At 37.7% G+C, this 22,297-nt stretch overlaps 1 protein-coding gene and 1 pseudogene across 2 annotated transcripts; one reads left to right on the plus strand and one right to left on the minus strand.

The window, feature by feature from the left end:
• Positions 1–1,632: 1,632 nt before the first annotated feature.
• On the plus strand, positions 1,633–9,771 carry LOC143552227 (U-box domain-containing protein 43-like). Its single transcript, XM_077042504.1, has 5 exons — positions 1,633–1,726; positions 2,809–4,006; positions 5,341–5,644; positions 6,082–6,572; positions 8,651–9,771. Exons 2-5 carry the CDS (start codon positions 2,840–2,842, stop codon positions 9,647–9,649), a joined length of 2,961 nt encoding a protein of 986 aa, XP_076898619.1. The 5' UTR covers positions 1,633–1,726; positions 2,809–2,839; the 3' UTR covers positions 9,650–9,771.
• Positions 9,772–10,637: 866 nt separating this feature from the next.
• LOC143552229 (oligopeptide transporter 6-like) lies at positions 10,638–21,534 on the minus strand (annotated as a pseudogene). Its single transcript, XR_013138604.1, has 10 exons — positions 20,962–21,534; position 20,888; positions 15,706–15,736; positions 14,726–14,970; positions 14,073–14,170; positions 13,451–13,689; positions 13,037–13,367; positions 11,943–12,207; positions 11,523–11,705; positions 10,638–11,410 (listed from the first exon to the last, which is right to left on the minus strand). The product of XR_013138604.1 is annotated as an oligopeptide transporter 6-like (transcript).
• Positions 21,535–22,297: the final 763 nt, after the last annotated feature.

The raw sequence follows: 22,297 nt of genomic DNA on the forward strand, positions 1-22,297 counted from the left end.
ACCAACCCAACTTTTCATTAAAAAACTAATTTATTTATCTTTTACCTACACAACCCATACAAACTCAAATTTTCTTTCTCATTAACAACCCCAACCAAACTAATTTTTTTTATTGAATAAATATATATTATGAAAAGTTTTTTGTATTATAAAATAATAGAAAAATTAAAATAACTTAATTCTTTAATAAAAACTAATTACTTTAAATATAAAATAATAAATTAATTAAAAAAAGGTGTTTCACATTCTACAAACATATCTAACATAAATAACTAAACTTACAATTGCAACATGAGAGAGAAAATTACAATTCTATAATGTTAAAACTACATATTAACCATCAATGCTAAATTTTGCCATATATGCTCAATCAAATAGTTTTTTAGACCGCTATGCGCTTCTATATTGCAAAGTTGTGCCATGTTCGTCATATAGTTGGATAGGCTTGCAATTCGTTGCATAGAGTATTGAAAGGTTGTTCATCGTCTTCATTATAGCGTTATCTTCAGCATCGTCTCACTTATTGTCTGTAGATCTTTTTGTAGTGTTTTGTGAGGTTTGCAAGTTTTTTGTGGCTGGAACTTGAGTTGGACCTGGAAAGAAAGAAGAGTTTTCATCATATTAAGCATTTGAATAGTCTTTCGAACCATTAAGATCGAAATAAAATTTTGGATCCATAACCAAAAATAAGAAATTAAAAGAGATTAGCAGTAGTGGAGATGGTATGAAAATATGTATAATACTCTATAAAGAAAGAATTTGTTTTTTTTTATTTAATCGGTTAACCTTAAAAAATGAATGATTAATGCAAATGGTGTGAATTAATTCACCTTTCTCCACTTTTCAACAACCAACTTAAAGTCGGTAGACCAACTAAGTTGTTGAACAAAAAATAATTTTTTATTTTATTTGTAGTCCGTAGAGTAACCTACCGAACATAAACTCTCAAATAAGAGTAGCGTTAGAAACAACAACACTCGTCACCAATTGTAACAAATATATTATAATCTACGGTCCATATCGTATTTAATAATATCAACCCGTTAAGGCTATATGTAGTGGGCAACTATATTGGGCGAATTTGGGTTAAAAGGGGCTACAACACCGCCCCCTGGGCGAAATGTGGGGGGGCGCCAAATTGTTATCGCCGGTTGTGTTTTTGTGGGGGGCGAAAAGTGTGTTTTTATTATTATTTTATTGTGATTGAGAGAGGGGGGATATATACATATATACATATTTATATATATATATATATATTATTATATTATATTGTGAGCCCAGTTTGTAGCCCCTTAACCATTACACCCCAAAAACAAATTCTTACCCCTTACTGACTGGGGGCCATACGACGCAAAACGCCCCAATTTGTAGCCCTCCACCACACATAGCCTAAGAGGGAATATGAGAATATTATTTTAGTAGTTAGATATTATTAATAACTGATTACATGCTAATTAGTTTACTTAGTCAATAGTCAAAATCATTGACTAACCGGTCAATTCACAAGAAACAAAAATCAACAGGAGGGAATAGTCTTATAGCTGATTTCGCGGTAAATTAATTGATGAGAAAACCGCGTCAAACATGAACTGTATGCATTAATTAAATAAATTAATTGAAAGACTTTGAAGTCTTGGTTTACTTCATTTGTGATCACAATTAAACCACACATCATCTTCTCCGGCACACACACACTCTGCTTGCCGGATGATCACATTATTATCAGGTAATAATAATAATAATAATAACGAAGTTATCCTGTGATCGGAGTATTGAGTTTTGTGTTTGTTAGTGGTTTTTTCTAATTGAATTGTGGATATGTGTTAGTGATGGAGAATTGATTAACGAGTAACAAAAGCTTGAGCTCGGCTCGTTTTGAGTTTTTCTGTTTACTAAAGCTCGAGTTCGGCTCGTGAGTTGTTTTATCTAAATCGAGCTTGACTCGGATCGGCTAGTTTATTTTATATTAATTAGTTTATAGTATAAACTTTATACACAATATTATTTATTTTTTATATATAGTTTGAGATAAAGCTTACAAGCCTAAGCTTGGTTCGAGCACGGGTTCAGCTCGTTTATATTTTATTAATTAGTTTTGTACGAATTATAAATTGTTTTTATATAATTTGAGAAAAAACTTAACGACGTCTTGTTTATTTTTTATTAATTAATTTATACACATTATTAATTATTCTGTTATAGCCTGAGAAAACACTTAACGAGCCTAAGCTCGGCTCGTTGATTTTTTATTAATTATTTTATACACATTATTAATTATTTTGTTATAGCTTGAGAAAACACTTAACGAGCATAAGCTTGGCTCGAGCTCGTGTTTAGTACCTTAAACGAGCCAAAGCTGGATTGTACAAAGTGAAATTAATATATAGAAGTCTAAATGAGTTAAAACTTAAAAATACACAGGCTCGTTAAACGATCTTCCCGTACAAGGCTTGAGTTCACGCTTGATAACTAAACGAGCTTTATTTGAGGCTCAGGCTCGTTAACTTAAAACAACCATGAACCAAGAACCATGTACCGAGAAAAAAGCAGTCGAATACGTTGTCTCACTTTTTATGTCGTATCAACATCCTAGACAAAGATACGATATAAAAGACGAGACAACATATCCGACTATCTTTATCTCATTAAACTCGTTATGTTGCTGCATTTTTTTGTTTTAATACTAATTTGAAACGACTTAGTTTTGCTATTCAAAACGTAGTTTGTTGCTTGTCTGCCTTATATTTTGATAATGAAATGTCAACTTGAAAGATAATAATATTAGTTTATGATCTTGAACAATGTCAGCAACTTTTGAACATCTTGCTTGTTGAAGATCATGAGTTCAGACACGCTTTCCGCAGCTATTTCGATCACACTCGACACCATTACTGCCACAAAATCCGTCCATTACCAACAAGAAAACTTCAACAAACTCTCATCCTACTTGGAAAAAACAGCATCCGTATTACAACAACTAAACAAGCCCGACTTCAACGACTCCACAGCCTTTAAAACCGCCATCAACGAGCTCACCAAACACGTTTCACAAGCGAAAACACTCGCTCTCAAATGCACTACAAGGAACAAAATCTACTTGTTACTCAACTCCAAAAAGATTGTCACATTATTGGAAAAGAACACGAAAGATATCGGTGGTGCGTTAAATACGTTACCTTGTCAAGAAATAAATAAACTAATTAACGAAATGATGAATTCGAAGTATCGAACGACGCCTAAAGAAGATGACATCAAAGAGAAAGTTGAACTTGGGATCCGAGAGCGATACCCTGACCGATCGTTCACGAACAATCTGTTAATATTGATTGCGGAAGCGATAGGTGTTTCAACCGAACAGTCGGTTTTGAGAGCGGAATACGAAGATTTTAAAAAAGAGATGGAGAAAACGGATGTGACAGCTGACGTGGCGGAATGTTTACAAACCGAACAGGTTGTTAGTTTATTGGGAAAAGCGGATATAATTGCGACAGTGGAGGAGAGAGAAAAGAAATATTTTAATAAACGGAATTCGTTAGGGAGACAACCGTTAGAACCGTTACAGTCGTTTTACTGTCCCATAACAGGCGACGTAATGGAGGATCCGGTAGAGACGCCAACGGGGCATAGTTTCGAGAGAGAGGCAATAGAAAAATGGTTAGCAGCCGAAAACAATGTATGCCCCGTGACGAAAACGCCTTTGAAGGCGTCAGCGTTGCGAACAAACAAGACACTTAAGCAGTCTATTGAAGAGTGGAGAGAGAGGAATATTATGATTGTTATCGGGTCGATGAAGTCGAGGATTGTTTCGAACGAGGACGAGGAAGTGATTAGTTGTTTAGGGAAGTTGGAGGGTTTGTTATTGGAAAGAGATGTTCATCAAGAGTGGGTGATGATGGAAGATTATTTACTGGTTCTTGTTTCTCTTCTTGGTACGAAGAATGTTCAAGTTAGATCGCGTGTTCTTGTTGTTCTGCGTATCCTTGCAACCAACCATGATGACAGGAAGGTATATCATATATGTAACACCTTTTTCTAACATGTTTAGCTGAATGTGTCGTGTTCGTGTCAACTTGATGGGTTTACGAGTTGACCCTTTTAACCAGCGTGTTTAAATTTTCTAGTGTTTCAAAATGTGTTTTGTAAAACAACTCATACTTTTTGGGTACTTTTATGTCAAATTTTAAAACTTTAAAAATAGAATGACATAGTTTTAACTAGGGGCGTGCGTGGTGCGGTTCGGTGCGGTTTTGGGCTAAAACCGAACCAAAAACCAAAATTTCGGTTTTTGAAATTTTAAAACCGTTTGGTTTCGGTTTTTCGGTTTTCGTTTCGGTTTTTTCGGTTTTTCATTTGAGCCTTGAAAATTTTAGGCCGAAAAGAAAGTTTGTCGAAAATAATGAATCTAGGTAGAAATAATTTTGTTAATTTTTAACTAATAGACTATTATACATTTGGCCAAAAGTATTTGAGTTACATATATATTAAATCCTTATAAATTATATTTGAGTTACATATATATTACATCCTTATAAATTACTTAAAATAAAAACTAAAAAAATAAAAATCTAGAATTTCGGTTCGGTTCGGGTTTTTCGGTTTTTGTTACATGCAAAACTGGTTCAGTTTTTACAAAAACATAAAACCAAACCGTCGGTTTTTGTTACGGTTCGGTTTTTTCGGTTTGAATTTTTCGTTTTTTTTCGGTTTTGGATCGGTTTTTTCGGTTTCTTGCACACCCGTAGTTTTAACATAATTGCTTAAATAAAAAAAAAGTAAATTTAGATCTTTAAAATGAAAAAATAAAGAATTAAATTCATTTTTTTCGAGTTAGACAGATCCTGTTCGTGTCAACTGTGAACCCATTAATACATGTTTTGTGTTAAGGCTGGTGAAAATTTCCCAGTTCGTGTTGGCTTACTTGGCTCAGCCCATCACTACGCGAACACAACCTGTTTAGCAGTCCCACTTTCTTTCCTGTCTCTGTTCTTTTAACAAGTTTCGTACACATGCATAGAATAGATCATTATAGTTACTCTACACGCGTGTAGATGTTTAAGATACATGAATACACACGATTCACGCTAATATGCATAATGTAGAATTCAAGTATATGTTGTATTTTAATAGTCATGTTACAATCTCAGATAAATACTCAAATAAATGAATTAAAATTCAGGAGTTTTATGAATTAGAATGTAATTTTTGGTGACATTCTGGCGTGTTCTCTTTTAGCTAAATTTAACTCGTTAGAGATAAAACACGACCCATATTTACTTGCCGATAGGTAAACGGTTCAAAATAAGTTTAAACACACATTCAAACACACTTGTTAACTTGCAGGAAAGCATAGCAAAAACAGGTGATGCAATTAAATTAATCGTGTGTTCCCTTGCACGAAAGATAGAAGAAAGTAAATTGGCATTACAGTTACTTATGGAGTTATCAGAAAATGATTCAGCAAGAGACATGATTGGTAATAGTCAAGGTTGCATACTTCTTCTTGTAACCATATCAGGCAGCGATGATCCTCAAGCTGCAAACGATGCAAAACGGCTTTTGAATAAACTTTCTTTCCTTAACCAGAATATTGTGCAGATGGCTAAGGCTAATTATTTTGGACCTTTGCTTCATCTTCTTGCTTCAGGTAAATAATTATTAATAATGTAAAGCCAAAATAGAACAGTATATGGGGTCAGGTTTGACTTTTGAAGTCAAACTTTACTTTTCTATAATTTTATAAAACAAATTTTTCATATTTTGATTTGGAAATAAATATGTCTAACATCAAACGTGTTGCTTACATCCTTTCTTTTGTTTAAGTGAAATCAAGATTACGTGTGACATCTTGTCACGTGTCGCTTATAAAGTGGATTTGTAAGCGCGCCATAAGTTTTTTTTTTTTTTACGTTTATTATTTTTATTTTCTTTTCCCTACTTTCAAATATGTCGTTATGTAAATGTATCATAATCGTGAAGCATCTTTATTATTCTATAAATATAATACAAACTATTTTTTTTTCAAAAAATATACTAATCGTTTCAAACCGCCAAACTGGTTAATGATGGTTTTAATCAATGCAGGGTCCGAAAGTGTTCAACGTTTGATGGTTGAAACATTATCAGAACTCGAGATGACGGATCATGGAAAACTAATGGTTTGTGAGAACGATACGGTTTCATTACTCATTACCATGCTCTCTCACAATGATATAAATATGAAAAAAGCCGCCATTTTGGCCCTTGAGAAGCTCTCGAGTGTGCCACAAAACGGGTTAAAAATCATCAAACAAAATGCAGCCGAGATCTTATTTGTAATACTCTTTCGTGAGAGCTTGTCAATCCCGAGCCTGGTTGAAAAGATTGTAGCCACTGTTATGAATCTAGCATTATCATTAACTTCCCAAGAATCTGATCAAATGGAGATTCTGTTTTTGGAATCTGAAGAAGATGTTTTCAAATTGTTTTCTTTAGTTTCGTTAAATGGTCCGAATGTTCAACAAAATGTTCTCAGAACATTTCTTGCTGTTTGTCAATCTCCTTCGGGTTCGAACATCAGGAAAACGTTACGAAAGGTTCGTTCTTTTTTATTTTACTCCAATTTCAACCCGTTTATCTATGATCGGGTTGATTCGGGTATGTTTTATTTTAAATGGTTAAAAAATAGCAAAAAGATTTTTTAAGGATTAATTTCATATATACCTTCCTAATTGTGTATAATTATGTATATACCCTCCAAACTTAGTAATATCATATTTACTTTGCCAAAGCTCTCCAAAACTTATATTTATTCACTCTACTGTAAACAGTAGGGGTGGCAAATGTGACCCATTGGGTTGAATGAGTTGTATTAAAATGTATATAATGGTCAGAATGGGTCAAACTAAAAAAAAACATGATTTAAACATGTCAAAACGGGTTGACATTTCTCAAGTTTTTTTTTTTACAAGGAAAACGGAGGAAACTTTTTAGTATTTTTACTTTTTTAGTTTTTGATTTATATTTCGAGTTATGATTTTTTAATTAATTTTTTTGAATATTCTAATGAGGGGTAAAAATAATTAAAAAATCATAACTCGAAATATAAATCAAAAACTAAAAAAGTAAAAATACTAAAAAGTTTTCTCTGTTTTTCTAGTTCCATTAAAAAAATCTCGATAAATGTCAACCCGTTTTGACCTGTTTCAATCCTTTTCTTTTCTTAGTTTGACCCATTCTGACCCATTATCTATACTATATATAATACACCAAACAAGGGCAAATTAAGACACCTATTTCTATACTATATATAATACACCAAACAAGGGCAAATTAAGACACCTATTTTTAAGTAATTTACAACACTTAAAGCATGAGGTACATGTGTTACTAAGGGTAAACATGTCTTTTAAACACAATCCATTCAACTTACAAGTTTGGTCCCTCATCTTTAACCACATTATGTTTTTAATTTAACTTGTAAACTAACTTCCCATCCATGATTTTTAAACGACTATAGCTTTTTCATACGTTAATATTTTTATAAACAAATTGCACCATAAAAACGAGCATTTTATTCTCTTTAATTTGGATATGATATTGTTGTAATTTTTTTTAAATAAATTAATATGTTACGTAGGGGTGCTCAGTGTCGGTTTTGATGGTTTTTAAGTTAAACTTGTGAGTCCAACCGTTAATACTGATTTTTTGTCATCCAAAACCAAACTCAACCATTGAAAGTTGAAACCGAATCGTTACTAACGGCCTGGTTCCAGTTTGGTTTCACAGTTTAAACTTTAATAATAAATTTAGTTTAAAATAATTAATAATTTAAATGTACCATCAATTTTAACTAAAACCAACATAATTTGATACTTGAGATGATCATAAATAAAGAATAATAATTTTAGCCACATAAATGGTAAATATTAATGGAAGATCTAGGACGTGAAATAATAACAACAAAGATTACAAAAGGAATCATATACGATTAGGTTAATTTACAGTCTTTTCTGGTTTCATATGGCCGGTTGCCGATATAAACTGCGAACCAACCGTTCACTACGTTTTGAAAATTTTGAAACCGACCAACAAACCGAAAGTAAAAAAGAAAATGAAAAAAGAAGTCAAACCAATGACCGATTTAAACTATTTCAAGGTTTTAACCGAACCATAAACACTTATATTTGTACGTGATTAACAGGTTCAAATACCCGCTGCATCGCACGGGCACCCGTCTAGTATACATTTTAATACAACCCATTCAACCCATGGGACACATTTGCCACCCCTAGTAAATAGTATGTAAGTTACTTGTGTCAGGTTGTTAAAAAAAGTTACTTGTATCATGTTTCACTAAATAAACAAGTAGAAATGCTCTCTTCATTTATTTAAAACTTGTTTTGTTTTCTTATTTCATGTAGAATTGGTATATATAATACTGTTTAGTATTTTGAAATGGTAAAGAAGATATTCTGAAATCTGAAAATATATAACCTTTTAAGTTTTAGAAGGGTATGTATAAATTATAAAATTGTCACATTTTAATGCATACAACCTCCTAAAATGTTTCAAACTTATTATTACTCATTTTGACCCGTGACCCGACGCATTGACCCGCCAATTCTGCCATTTCAAGCCAAAACTGATACTTATTCATGTTCACTTTCATCAGATTTCTGCTGTACAAGTACTAGTCAAGTTATGCGAACACGAAAACCAAACCGTTCGATCAAACTCCGTGAAACTATTATGCACCTTAACCAAAGACGGAGACGACGTAACTTTCATGGAACATGTGGGGCCCAAATGTACCGAAACATTGCTTAAAATCATAACAACTTCTGATAACACAGAAGAAAGTGTTGCTGCAATGGACATCATCTCAAACCTCCCCAAAAACCCTCAAATGACCGAATGGATCCTTGAAGCAGGTGCACTTCGTGTAATAATATCCATTCTTTCTAACCACTTTCATAAACCCGAGATCATGATCGAAAGTGCTTCGGGTGCACTTTGTCGGTTCACAGTTTCGTCCGATCACGAACTGCAAAAAAAGGTGGCGGAAACCGGGATTATCCCAGTCATCGTAAAGTTGCTAGACTCGGGCAGTGCGGGCAGCGCATTAACTAAAAAAAACATATCGGTTTCACTCGGGCAGTTTTCCGAAAGCTCCACGGGCTTAACCGGGCCCGTGAAGCGAAAACCAAATTTTTTAACTTGCTGTTTGTCGTCACCCGACACAAGCTGTGCGGTCCACTCGGGTATTTGCACAACCGAGTCCTCGTTTTGCCTTATCGAAGCGAAAGCAATAACTCCGCTTGTAAAAGTTCTTGACGAGGCGGATTTTGGAGCGTGTGAGGCTGCATTGGATGCTTTGTTGACTTTGGTCAACGGGGAGTTGCTGTTGAAGGGTAGTAAGGTGTTGGAAGGCGGTGGGGCGATTGGTAAGATTGTGAAACTGTTGAGTTCGCCTAGCGGGCGGTTGCAGGAGAAGGCGTTGGTGGCGTTGGAGAGGATATTTCGGTCGCCCGAGTATAAACAGAAGTATAAGGTGTCTGCACAAATGCCATTAGTTGAGATTACACAGAGAGGGAGTAGTGGTATGAAGTCTGTTGCTGCAAAGATTTTGGCCCATTTGAATGTGCTTCATGAACAGTCATCTTTTTTCTGATTTTTGGTTATCATTATTCTTTTACTTGTTTGTATAAATTCAAAATATTTATTGAATGCTATAGTCATTGTGATTTGTGAAGCAGTGTATTGATAAATAAAATTTATTTGTTCACGAGCCGAGTTCAAGCCAAACACAAAGTCAGCTCAGTTCAGTTCGACTTGAAATACTCAACCGAGCTAAAACCTAGTCACGTGTGCAGTTTAACTCGAGTTTATTTTTTATTTATTGATTATCGTATTATTTTTTTCATATCTACTTTAAAAGATTTAGAACAAAAAAACAAATATATAAAACAATTCGCATCCAACCATTTAAGTTACGATATAAATAACAAACAAACATATCTGGTAAGGTCCCACCATAGGGGTCTCGGGAGGGTGAAACGGGAGCAAACCGTACCTCTGCAGTATTAATATAAGCACCTTCATTTAAAACTATTAGGGAATAAAATTAATAAGAAATATATTGTATTTATAGTTTTATTATTCTTGATTGTATTCGCCATGGTTGCAGTGCGCGTATGTAATGTACATATATGTGGGCCCTCAGGTGGGCGAAAACTGTACTAACTTTGACGTAATTTTACTAATTTCGTGAAAATAACGTTAAAAGTGGTGGAAGGTTAATCATGCATCATGTGGTGGCGTGGATGGCCAAAAGACAAAGATACATGCACCAATCAGTGGGTGTCCCAATGGTTAGTGGGTGTCCCAATGATTGAGTGTTATGTGCCTTATGTCCAAGGTTTGATGCAAAACTACCATCGAGTCGGGGGTCTCACTGGAAGCAGCCTATCTATTTCTACGGGGTAGAGGTAAGGTTGTCTACATCTTACCCTCCTCAGATCCTACCATAACTTTGTTATTGGTGAGATTTACTAAGTACGATGATGATGATTATTCTTGATTTTATTATTCTAAAAGCTGTACATAAATACAATATATATCTAATTAATAATTTTATACCCTGATAATAACAATTCACATCCAACCTTTATATCCTGTACTTAAATTTGTAACCATCAATAAAATTCACTTAACCAAGTTCTATACCAAATCATTAAAACTAAAAAAGAATAAAAAATCCAAGTGGTAAAACATAATGAAAACAAGACATTGTTATAACTAACTAACAAACTAACTAACTGAAAACCGGACAACCATCGACCACAACCCCGGTAGCAGTTGGACAACTAGCAAGCGGGCACCCTTCGCCACTATTCCCCCACCAATCAATCGCTATCCCCGAATTTTGTAACCCGAGGAACAAAAACACACTCATGAAAGCCGTCCCAGCGTCAAGCCCACCCGCAAGAATATAGTTATATCTTTGCCACACCACGGGGTAAAACTTAAAAACCACATAGCCCGAAATAAACGCCAAAAGTATCCAACTCGTGTAGTTGACAGCAGAAGCGGGTGGCATCATTGCAGTGGCACCCAACAGCACTGGGAAATGTATGTTCCGGATCCAAGATCTTGTCGGGAAACACTTATGCGCTATCCAAACTAAAAATGGCAAAAGCGCCCCAACTAAGAAAAATTAGTTGATAGTCGAGTAGACCCCGAGGTTACCAAAGATCCTTTGTGGGCCCACTAGACCCCATATGACCGAAGCGTCATAAAACACGTGGTCCATTGGACACTTCCATTGACTGTCTTTTGGCAGCAGCGCGGTGTTGCAGAGGTTCGGTATGCTTTCCATTAGCATCCACGCGGTTACTTGGTATACAATAACCGATATAACTGTTCCAATAACCTACAAATATTAAAAATAGCATTATTACATTTATGTTACATGTTTCATAACAAATTATTATTATTATTATGATTATTATTAATATTATTAAATGTCTAAAGTCTAAACTTACTTGAGCCATGAACATTGCTCTAGGCGGGATCTTCATATAATGTCCGAGTTTGAAGTCTTGTATAAAAGTCAACGCTTGAACCATGCTGATATACCCGTAGACTTTAAAGCACATGTTTGCAACGGGCCGTCCAGGGTACAAATAACCCATCATGTACTCGGTGATAATATTCAGACCCGGTGCCTGAAAACAACAGAAAGCAAGAACTTTTTAAAAGTCTGGTCAACAAATTAAAATTGCAGCTTCGATTATTAAAACATTCGTTAAAACTCGTTGCAAAATCTGATAACAGAAATAGTATTATGGAAAATTCTACATATAGAAAAGTAGTTAAGTTGATAATATACAATAACTCTTATTAATTTTTAGTTTGTAAACAAACAGGTTTGACCAAAAAAGTCAAAGTGTGTATTTGTGTACCTGATTTGTGGTTGCAGCAATTATACCAATGGGCAGTGTAAAGGCTATAGCAATAGCACAAGCTAACAGCACACCCCACCATGGTAACTGAAGAGTATCAGCATAATGCATGCATGCGTATAATATAAGCGCAATATTCGACACAAGAATAACTAAAAACCACCACATTGGCACTTGTTTATAGGCCTGCATAAGCCTCGCGTGCACGTCAACTTTCTTAGCTTCGGAGTTCCCAAACGCACCTTTCATCTTATCTAATATATCCCTGATCATAATAAAAAGAATGTTATAATCATTCGTTAAACAGATAAAACCCGTGTTAGAAAAATCATAATAAAAAAGCTGTAAACTTTTGTTAAACGAGATAGAAACTCAAGTTAAAAAATCATAAAAAATCTTTTGTTAAGCCGACAACCGGGTTAAATCGTTAACAAAAAAAGTTGTAATCTTTGGTTAAAGGCGGAAAAAAAAAACGTGTTAAAACATCATAATTAAAAAAAGTTGTAATCTTTTGTGTGAAAAATCATAATAAAGAAAAGTTGTAATCTTTTGTGTTAAAAAATCATAAAAATCATTTGTTAAGCCGAAAAAACCGGGTTAAATTCTTAACAAGAAAAGGCTGTAATCTTTGGTCAAATGCGAAAAAAAAACGTGTTAAAACATCATAATTAAAAAAAGTTGTAATCTTTTGTGTTAAAAATCATAATAAAGAAAAGTTGTAATCTTTTGTGTTAAAAAATCATAAAAATCATTTGTTAAGCCGACAAAACCGGGTTAAATTTTTTACAAAAAAAGTTGTAATCTTTGATTAAAGGCTGAAAAAGAAACGTGTTAAAACATCATAATAAAAAAAAGTTGTAATCTTTTATGCAAAAAAATCATAAAAATCATTTGTTAAACCGACAAAACCGGGTAAAATTCTTAACAAGAAAAAGCTGTAATCTTTGGTTGAATGTAAAAAAAACGTGTTAAAACATCATAATAAAAAAAAGTTGTAAGCTTTTGTGTTAAAAATCATAATAAAGAAAAGTTGTAATCTTTTGTTTAACGCGATAAAATGCGTGTTAAAAAACAAGATAAGCGAGTATACGTACTGTCCGTGGAACAGCAAGACATGAACAACAGTTGCAGACAATGTAGCAAACCCGAGCCCATACGTCATGGCAAAAAACGAACTAATATACAAATGTCCTTGTTTTTCATAAGCAATCTTATCAAGCTGAAAGTTTGAGGTAATAACCGCAGTCGTATTATAACTCGACCCGTCCACTCTAAAAAGATCCATCGAGTAAAACGGGAAGTTTTTGGCCCGATAAACATTATTCCAGTAAGTCAAAGGTGCAACCACAAACATCATTAACGAGAAGCCGATGGCTATATTCGCTGTAGCGAACCATGGGCTAGCTAAAGGGCTGCCAAGATAGGCTGCAATGGTGGACCAGTCCAGCCCAAATGAGCCGAGCCCAAGCCCGCTTTGGTCCGACCCCAGCTGGTTAACGAGAACCGACTTGCAATGGTGGACCAGTCCAGCCCAAATGAGCCGAGCCCAAGCCCGCTTTGGTCCGACCCCAGCTGGTTAACGAGAACCGACTTTTTGTTGATCCAACATAGCCAGGAAATTGATGTTAATAGTTGGAAAAAGTATCCTGGAAATATGTAATAAGAAAAGCTGCAGATCATGACAATAACAAAGAATTGTGTTCTTGTAGTACCACCCTTTGGTCTCTTCTCTTTCTCATGCAAAGACCTGTTATATATAATAATATTAATATTAACATTATATAATTTTTTTTTAATTATTTTAATGTAAAATTTAATTAGCATAAAGCATAAATAATTTTAATTGATTTATGTGATATGTTTATGATGTATTTTAAACAGAAAATAAAATATTAAAAAACTTAAAATTAATAAAACTATTATTATACCTTATATATTATTTGAATCCAAAATTTCTTTGTAAAATCACAATTTTGAATTGGGTTAGAATAATAAATTGATAATCTTATTTGAAAATATAATTTGTAATTTAAATTTGGATTTTTCTAAAAATAAAATATCTAGCCCATTTGATCACAGTAAAACACGGGTCGGGTCAACGGGTAATTTTTGTATAATTTCAATACATACCTAAATAAGGAGACTTGGATCAAGTTCGAAGGCCACCACATCTCACCGGGCTCCACCAAAAACCACTGAAAAAGTCCAGCCCAACCGAAGCCCAAAACCTACACATTTAAACATATTATTACATAATTAGTGTTGTTTATCGGGTCGGTTTTCGGGTTGTTGGAGTTTGAAAGTTTGGATCATTTTTGTATGATAAAATTATTATAAAATTATAATTATAAACATAATAAATAATGTATTAGGGGTATTTTTCGGGTTTCCGAAAAACTAAGTTTCAAAATCAGATTTATTTGAATAGTAGAACCATTAGACAATAAAATCAAAAGTAAATAATATATATAAATAAAAATATTAAATGCATCTTTTTCTAAAGAAAATTAAAAATAAATTATATAATTTTAACTTAAAATTTCAAATAATTCAAAAATAACAAAATCAAATTCATTAAATACAAAATTCAAAATTTATACCAAGCCGTAGAATTTTGATTTTCCAAGTCAACTCCCCTTAATTAATTCATCATAATTCATATCACATTTAATATTTTCCAATAAAATCAAAATAATATATCATATGTTTCTGTCTTGATTTAAATATTATATTTTATTATAAAGTTTAGAAAAACAGTAACAATAATAGTAAAAACAATTTACCTGAGTTGTAAGCATAACAATAAACGCAGGAAGAAACGCCAACTCTTTCTTATAAAACAGCTTCACTGAACTCAAAACATGCGTAGCATAAACCGAACCCGCACCCGAATTCGCAAAAATAGTGATCAAAACGTGTTCTTTGATATTAAACGGACCTGGGTTCAACGTGAACTCGCACCATTGTCCTTGGAAGAACACTCGGTTGGTTATGGTACGCGCCATCAAGTGACCAATTGGCACAGTTGCTACCAGAGTAATAATATAGTTTAAAATTATTAGTGTAATTGTAAGGCAGAGTAAAAGTAACATTTATTGTTAAAAAATAACAAAAAATAAAATAAAAATAATAATAAAAATAGAAAAATGGTTATGGTTCGAGCCATCAAGTGACCAATCCGAATTGTAACAAAATAAAAAAAAAAGGTTATGGTTCGAGCCATCAAGTGACCAATACGAAAAATATATATTTTTTTAGAATTATTTGTGTAAATAAAGTAAATTTAACATTGCAATTAAAAGATTATAGTTATGGTTCAAGTCATCAAGTGACCAGTAGGGCACAAACAACTAGATAAAAATTATTGGTGTAACCGTAAAGTAGACCAATCGACACAATAAGCAGTTTATAAATTATTGGTGGAAAGTGAAGTAACATTTGTCGTCAAAAGAATGGTTTATGGTGGTTTATGGTTCGAGCCATCAAGTAACCAATAGTCACAAACAAAAGATAATAATAATAATAATAATAATTTTAATTTATCGGTAGAAACAACATTTGCTCTTAAAAATATACTGTTATGGCTCGAGCTATCAAGTGACCAATCGGCACAAAAGTTTAGAACTACTAGTGTAAAGTAGAGTAAAAGTAATATTTTCCTGTTAAAAAAATATGTTTATGGTTTTCGCCTGACCTGTTCAGCGTGAAATAGTAGTTTAGAATTATTGATGTAAAATATATACGGTAAAAAAGATAAAAAAGCAAACCTGCGCAGCTATGGAGCTAATCGATAACTGAAGAGGTAGGTCCCAGCAGAGCCCAGTTGGACCCGCAAGACTCACCTTGAAGAGGGACGTCTGCGCAATGACCAACTGGTTCCGCATGACCAACCATGCTCAGAGATAAAGACCTTACGCGCAGTACGCCAGCTGTTCCCGCAGGAAAAGCCTCCCAATGGTGAAGTACCCCGCCTGTTCCCGCAGCTGTGGGTACAAGCCATCAGGGAAGGCTATCCGCACTAACAGCAAGGCTACACGCATAAGGCACTAACTCAATAATTCAGTAATGTCACCTGAAGGAATGAGCAAGGCGGGAACACTCCCGCCCAAATGAGCCAGTCCGTACGCTTCTGGAAGGTCTTTTGTACTATACCTGCCAAGGTATGGACAAAATAGACAAGATCTGACCAGAGCGGCCCATGAACCAATCACAGGGTGACAGCTCACCGACAACAGTACGAGGAGCACGCTCTAGTACAAAATGTCACTATCAGCCGCTGCCTACTCACCAACCCTTGCGTGACACGTACATAGCCTGCAGTTGGTGGAAAAGGAACAGTACACAGCCGGCCATGTCACTATCAGCCGCTGCCTACCCACCAACTACCAGCATGGCACGTGCGTAGCCCACAGTTGGTGGAAAAGGAATATTATACAGCTGGCTGTACCTGCTTGGAAACCTACCTTCGGCTATAAATACTCCAACACCTTGGAACGGTATCATTATCTTGTATCTTATCTTCTCTAGCAATCTCTCTTTATATACACTTATATTCAGAGCAATCTAGTCTGATTCTCACGCCGGAGGGTGGTCACAAGGAGGAACCCTCCCCTTCTCAGTGACGAGCTCACGGTGTCTGATTCTCACGCCTGAGCCACTTCAAGGCTACGCGCCGTCTTTAACTTGTCGTTTTCACGACAAAGTAGCTCGACGCGCGGCTGCATCCGGGCGAGGAGGATTCGGAGCTCGTTGGACAGCCTACCTTCCTGGTAGCTGGCCATGGCCTCCCCCAGCGCACCGCTTGGGGCGGCGTGACGCGCCCATTCGACGCACTCCTCAGCAGTCCGGAGGGTCGTTCCCCGGCGGATATTCCACCGAGGAGCGTACATCTCGTTGGAATCACGAACTGCAATAAAACAAAAAACAGTTAAAGAAAGAGAAATGATGAAAGGGATATAGGCCAAAATAACACTACGCACCTGTAGGGTCGACAACAGGCCAATAGCCACCAAACCCATCACCTGAACCTAAGGGATATCCATCCAAAAGGTCAAGGAGACGGGAAGGAGGCAAGGATTGGCTAGACGCCCCAACCCCAAACGTACCTGAAGGACTGGCCGTAGTCGCAGGCACCGGAGGAGGCATGGTGGAGGCTGCCGCGGTGGAAACCAACGGAGGTGAACTCACCGGAGGTGAACTCACAACCGTGGCCGTGGCTGCGGAAGAACCCGCAAGAGAAATCACTGCCGGCTCAGTGATGGATTCTGTGAAAATGGTACTGACAGCCGGCGGGGATAATGTTACAGCTGGAACAGTTGGCTCAACGAGATGAGCAACTGAACCAGTACTGCAAGCAGGCGTAGCCGCCTGGGTCATCGCCTCGGGTAGGTTGACCAAACCTACCTTCATGGGTCCAGAGCTGCTCCCTCCCGCTCCACTCTGGAATGCCGTAGCATCCACGCCTGCACGAAGACAAGATATATAAGTATAATAGGGGAAAGATATGAAGTTAAAGTTATGTACACTTACGGGTCCTTTTGAGCTTGAAGGTGCGAACAGGCGGGGACGAACCCGATGTAGCCGGTCTCTTCGTACCGGTCACCGTCGTCGTCCTGGGCTGCTCGGAGGTGACAGCCGTTTGAACCTCCGGAGCAGTGGTCTCAACACCACCTGGTTCCCCGCCGCTTCTTCACTCTCGGTCTCCGACTCAGACCGGTTCCCCTGATCGGCAGTGGAGGCAACCTTCGCCTTACCCTTCCCGCCGACAGCCTTCTTATTCCGCGCAAGGAAAGGACCATCTGCGGATTCCTCATCAGAAGATGACAAGATTAGAGGAATTCCAGCAGAGGTTTGAGCATTGAGAGGGCGAGGGTTAAATAGTCTTTTACCTGGCCGCGTGGCGCTCAGTATCTCGTGGCCTAGCGGGTAGGCCTCCACAAACCGATCCGCCATCTGTTCGAGGATGGGCAACTCGTTCTCGTCAAGAGCACGAGTACCCAGCCGAGCAGGACCACCAGCTTCCCGCGGATGCAAGAGCGACTGCAAGTCATTCCCCTCTGAAATAAAAAGAGTTAGAATAAAACCCTAAATCAACAAAGAAGACGGAGCATACCGTAAGGGATAAAGTTCAAACCGTATTCAAGGACGATGGGAATCTGTGGCGCCTCCGCCCCAGCATCCTTCCACACCCGGCTCATACCGAGCATCACCATCCCGGACTCCGCAAAGCGGTAAACCGGAGACTGGATCCGGGAAATCTTGGCAAACCATTCCGCCTCCTGGTAGTTGGAGGCGTGAAGGCTGGGGAGTGCTCTCCCGTTCTTGAATGTCATCGCAATAGGGACGACACGGGCAGAGATGTAAAAGAACTCCCGCTTTCAAGACCGAAGACTGCGCTCGGTAGCGCAGATCTTCAAACCTTTGATCCGGGTGACCAGGGTGTACCAGCCTTGGATGCACCTCCAGGAGTAGAAGGTCATTAGGCGGTCAACATGGGGCTCCACGCCAAGAATGAGGCACACCCATTCAAAATGGCGGATCTTGGCGATCGCCATTGGGTGTACCTCCGTCAGGTGTACACCGTGTCTCTCCAAGACACGGTTTACAAACTTCGTCAATGGGAACCTGAGATTCCCATAGACGAAGAAGGCGGCATATACCCCTATTTTGCCCTTGGGGGCATCATACACGGTCTGGTGAGGCTCAGGAAACTCAGGCTCGAATGGCTCGAGCATGAACTTCCTGATGATATACTGGTAAAGCTCGATGGGAAGAGCACACTGGCAATCGCCAGCAGTGCTCTTATCGTCCTTATCAGACGTAGACGTCGGGTTCTCGACGTACACGTTAGACTCTTCGGCGGTAGCTTCAAGATCGTGAGCAGAAGACATGTTTTAGAAGTAAAGAAGGAACGATTTCAGGAGAATGCTCGACAAAGCTTAGAGTATTCGCCGGAAATCGTTTAGAAGAAGAAGAGAGAAGTGAAAGTGTGGATTAAGATGAACCCTCTCCCCCCTTTATATACTCATCGCAATGAATGCGATGAATTTAATGCGGGGGAGAGAGAAAAGCGCTGGTGCAATGAAACTATGACACGTGGAAAAAGCAAGTTGGCAACAGCTGTTGACAGGACGCGCGCCGTAAAATAAGCACCCACGCGCCCGAAAACTCGCGCCCACGCGCCTGAAAAAGCGTCTGGAATGACCACATACTGTCACGTCGTCATAACTTCCTGCACGTCCTGAAACTGTCAGAAGAAACCGTCGGACGCTAACGTCCCTTCAACAGTTTGGACTATTCTTATCCTTTCACCAACTCTTCGAATTTCAAAGAAATTCAAAAAGATTCAAAGATTCAAAAATAAGAGGGAATATACCCCCTTACCTTGGTATCCAAGAAACCGTAAGACAAGTGCGAGTACAGTGTCAAGGCGAAACCCTTCACATACCTAGCACCTGCAGGGAATTGAAGCCAAAAATACCTTGGTATCCAAGAAACCGTAAGACAAGTGCGGGTACAGTGTCAAGGCGAAACCCTTCACATACCTAGCACCTGCAGGGAATTGAAGCCAAGAATACCTTGGAAGTAAAGAAACTATAAGACGAGTGCGGGTACAGTGTCAAGGCGAAACCCTTCACATACTTAGCACTTGCAGGGAATTGAAACCAAGAAGGATCTTCTGGACCGTGCTTGCGGAAAGAGAAATAGCACCTCCGCATAGCGGGAACGTTGAGAACTACCTTGTTTGAAACTTCAAGGCGGAATTGGTGGTTTAACATAACTGATCACTATGTCCGAAACTACCAAAATCTCGTGAAGAATCTATGCAAGTGAAACTCAACGCTCTCGATGTGCGAAGGGGTTAAACACCTACCCGCATCACAACCAAAGATCAGGCAGAAAAGTCGGGAATTTCTGCGAGTGACATTAGGAAAACCGCGGGAAGAATCCCCACGGAAAACCTTAAAACTAAAAACCCTTTTCAAAACCCCTTGCTTAAGTCCAAAAGTTCACCTCACTTATTAACAATTCATGAGAAGAACATTGGACTGGGGGGATTTGAAGAGGTAGGTCCCAGCAGAGCCCAGTTGGACCCGCAAGACTCACCTTGAAGAGGGACGTCTGCGCAATGACCAACTGGTTCCGCAGGACCAACCATGCTCAGAGATGAAGACCTTACGCGCAGTACGCCAGCTGTTCCCGCAGGAAAAAGCCTCCCAATGGTGAAGTACCCCGCCTGTTCCCGCAGCTGCAGGTACAAACCATCAGGGAAGGCTATCCGCACTAACAGCAAGGCTACACGCATAAGACACTAACTCAATAATTCAGTAATGTCACCTGAAGGAATGAGCAAGGCGAGAACACTCCCGCCCAAATGAGCCAGTCCGTACGCTTCTGGAAGGTCTTTTGTACTATACCTGCCAAGGTATGGACAAAATAGACAAGATCTGACCAGAGCGGCCCATGAACCAATCACAGGGTGACAGCTCACCGACAACAGTACGAGGAGCACGCTCTAGTACAAAATGTCACTATCAGCCGCTGCCTACTCACCAACCCTTGCGTGGCACGTACATAGCCTGCAGTTGGTGGAAAAGGAACAGTACACAGCCGGCCATGTCACTATCAGCCGCTGCCTACCCACCAACTACCAGCATGGCACGTGCGTAGCCCACAGTTGGTGGAAAAGGAATATTATACAGCTGGCTGTACCTGCTTGGAAATCTACCTTCGGCTATAAATACTCCAACACCTTGGAACGGTATCATTATCTTGTATCTTATCTTCTCTAGCAATCTCTCTTTATATACACTTATATTCAGAGCAATCTAGTCTGATTCTCACGCCGGAAGGTGGTCACAAGGAGGAATCCCCCCATTCTCAGTGACGAGCTCACGGTGTCTGTTTTGCAGGTCATCAGAATAACCATCTCTGCCGGACCTAACCCTCGTGGGAAACATTACTTAACCCCCAGATTATCCATAATCTACTCGGGGTTACTTAGTGTTTCTTCAATAACGGTTCGGTACGGTACCACTAAAACTGGTCAACAAATGACAACAACACACATGTTGTTATACCCAACACCCACATTCTGAAAGTAAGTACTGGAACACTTGTGTCATCTGTTTTTGGAACTGTTAAGTCAACTTCTTTGACCGGACACGTGTCGCCGGCGGGATCTCCGGCAGCCGGGTCGATGGGTTTTCCGGCCATGTTGAGAGTTAGAGTGAAGATGAATGAATTATAATATTATTATTTGTGAATGGTTTTATAGGGAGATTGTAACAGTTGTTTGGATTGGATAGATGTCAGCATAGGTTTAAGAGTTTGTTATGGATAATAATTGGTGTGTTACACGTTTGGTTTGTTTCATTATTTACCGACTTATGTTTTTTTAGTCATAGTTGGAATTTATTTTGCAATTTTAATTATAATTATAATTTTAATTTCAAATTTAAATTTGGCTACTTTTTAGTTGTTTAGGACTTTTGGTTATCCGGTGAATTGTTAAGCTAGTGGTGGACCAGTAAGGAAAAAATTTTGTATTTTATGTGACTCAGATTTGATTCATGCCTCCATCATTTAGTTTCAGTAGTACTGGGTGATTGTAGAAGGCTAGACGAGTATGTGACGTTCACTGGTTGGATCATTGAACTGGACATGTTTTATCTCATCACATTGTCATGCATTCGGGCAAGTGTTAATGGGTGTTGGTCTTAGGTGAGGGTTTTCTCCGGATCGGAAGACGAGTGTATCTCGATGTGGTGAATTTAGTTGGTAACCCTTTTGGAGGATTCGTTGGTCGTTCAAACAATCCAGTGAACTAACGGTGTTAAATGAGTCAAGTTCTTTAATCGGATTATTCTTTTGAAAATGATTCATAATTTTATTTGTATAAAATATATCAATCCTAAGTTCCTATTCCGTGTCACCGTGTGTGTTCTAAATCATGTAATCTTGATGCGTTTAACTTATTTGTCTAAACATTTTAAATGAGTTAGCATACAGGGGGATATTAATCTACTCGTAAACATGTTTATTAGGTTGGTGGATTATAAAAAACTGGTTAAGCATGCATTTTCCGTCTACAGTGGGTCAGTAATTTAGCAAAGGGTTGACGGATGAACCCGGATACGACTGTTTAATTAAAAAGATTAACATAAACATGACTACTCCATTAGAGGAGTAAGATTTATCAATCCAAAATCTAATTATTATCATTTCATATTGGGGGTTGAATATATCACCCTTTAAGTCAAACATTATTAATTTATTACTTTAAACACGAAGTCATGTGCATTACCCAATGGCTTTTAACCTTTTTCTTTTTCTTTTTCTTTTTTTACAACTTG

Source organism: Bidens hawaiensis, unplaced genomic scaffold (assembly GCF_021521415.1).
Source record: "Bidens hawaiensis isolate Kalapana, Puna unplaced genomic scaffold, B.hawaiensis_p1.1 tig00016829_1, whole genome shotgun sequence".
Lineage (NCBI taxonomy): Eukaryota > Viridiplantae > Streptophyta > Magnoliopsida > Asterales > Asteraceae > Bidens > Bidens hawaiensis.

Bases quoted from the DNA above. Each gene is read 5' to 3' on its own strand.
- LOC143552227 (XM_077042504.1), top strand. From the start codon at position 2,840: ATGAGTTCAGACACGCTTTCCGCAGCTATTTCGATCACACTCGACACC. The intron at 4,007-5,340 runs GTATATCATATA...GTTAACTTGCAG, and splicing joins CCAACCATGATGACAGGAAG to GAAAGCATAGCAAAAACAGG. The intron at 6,573-8,650 runs GTTCGTTCTTTT...CACTTTCATCAG, and splicing joins TCAGGAAAACGTTACGAAAG to ATTTCTGCTGTACAAGTACT.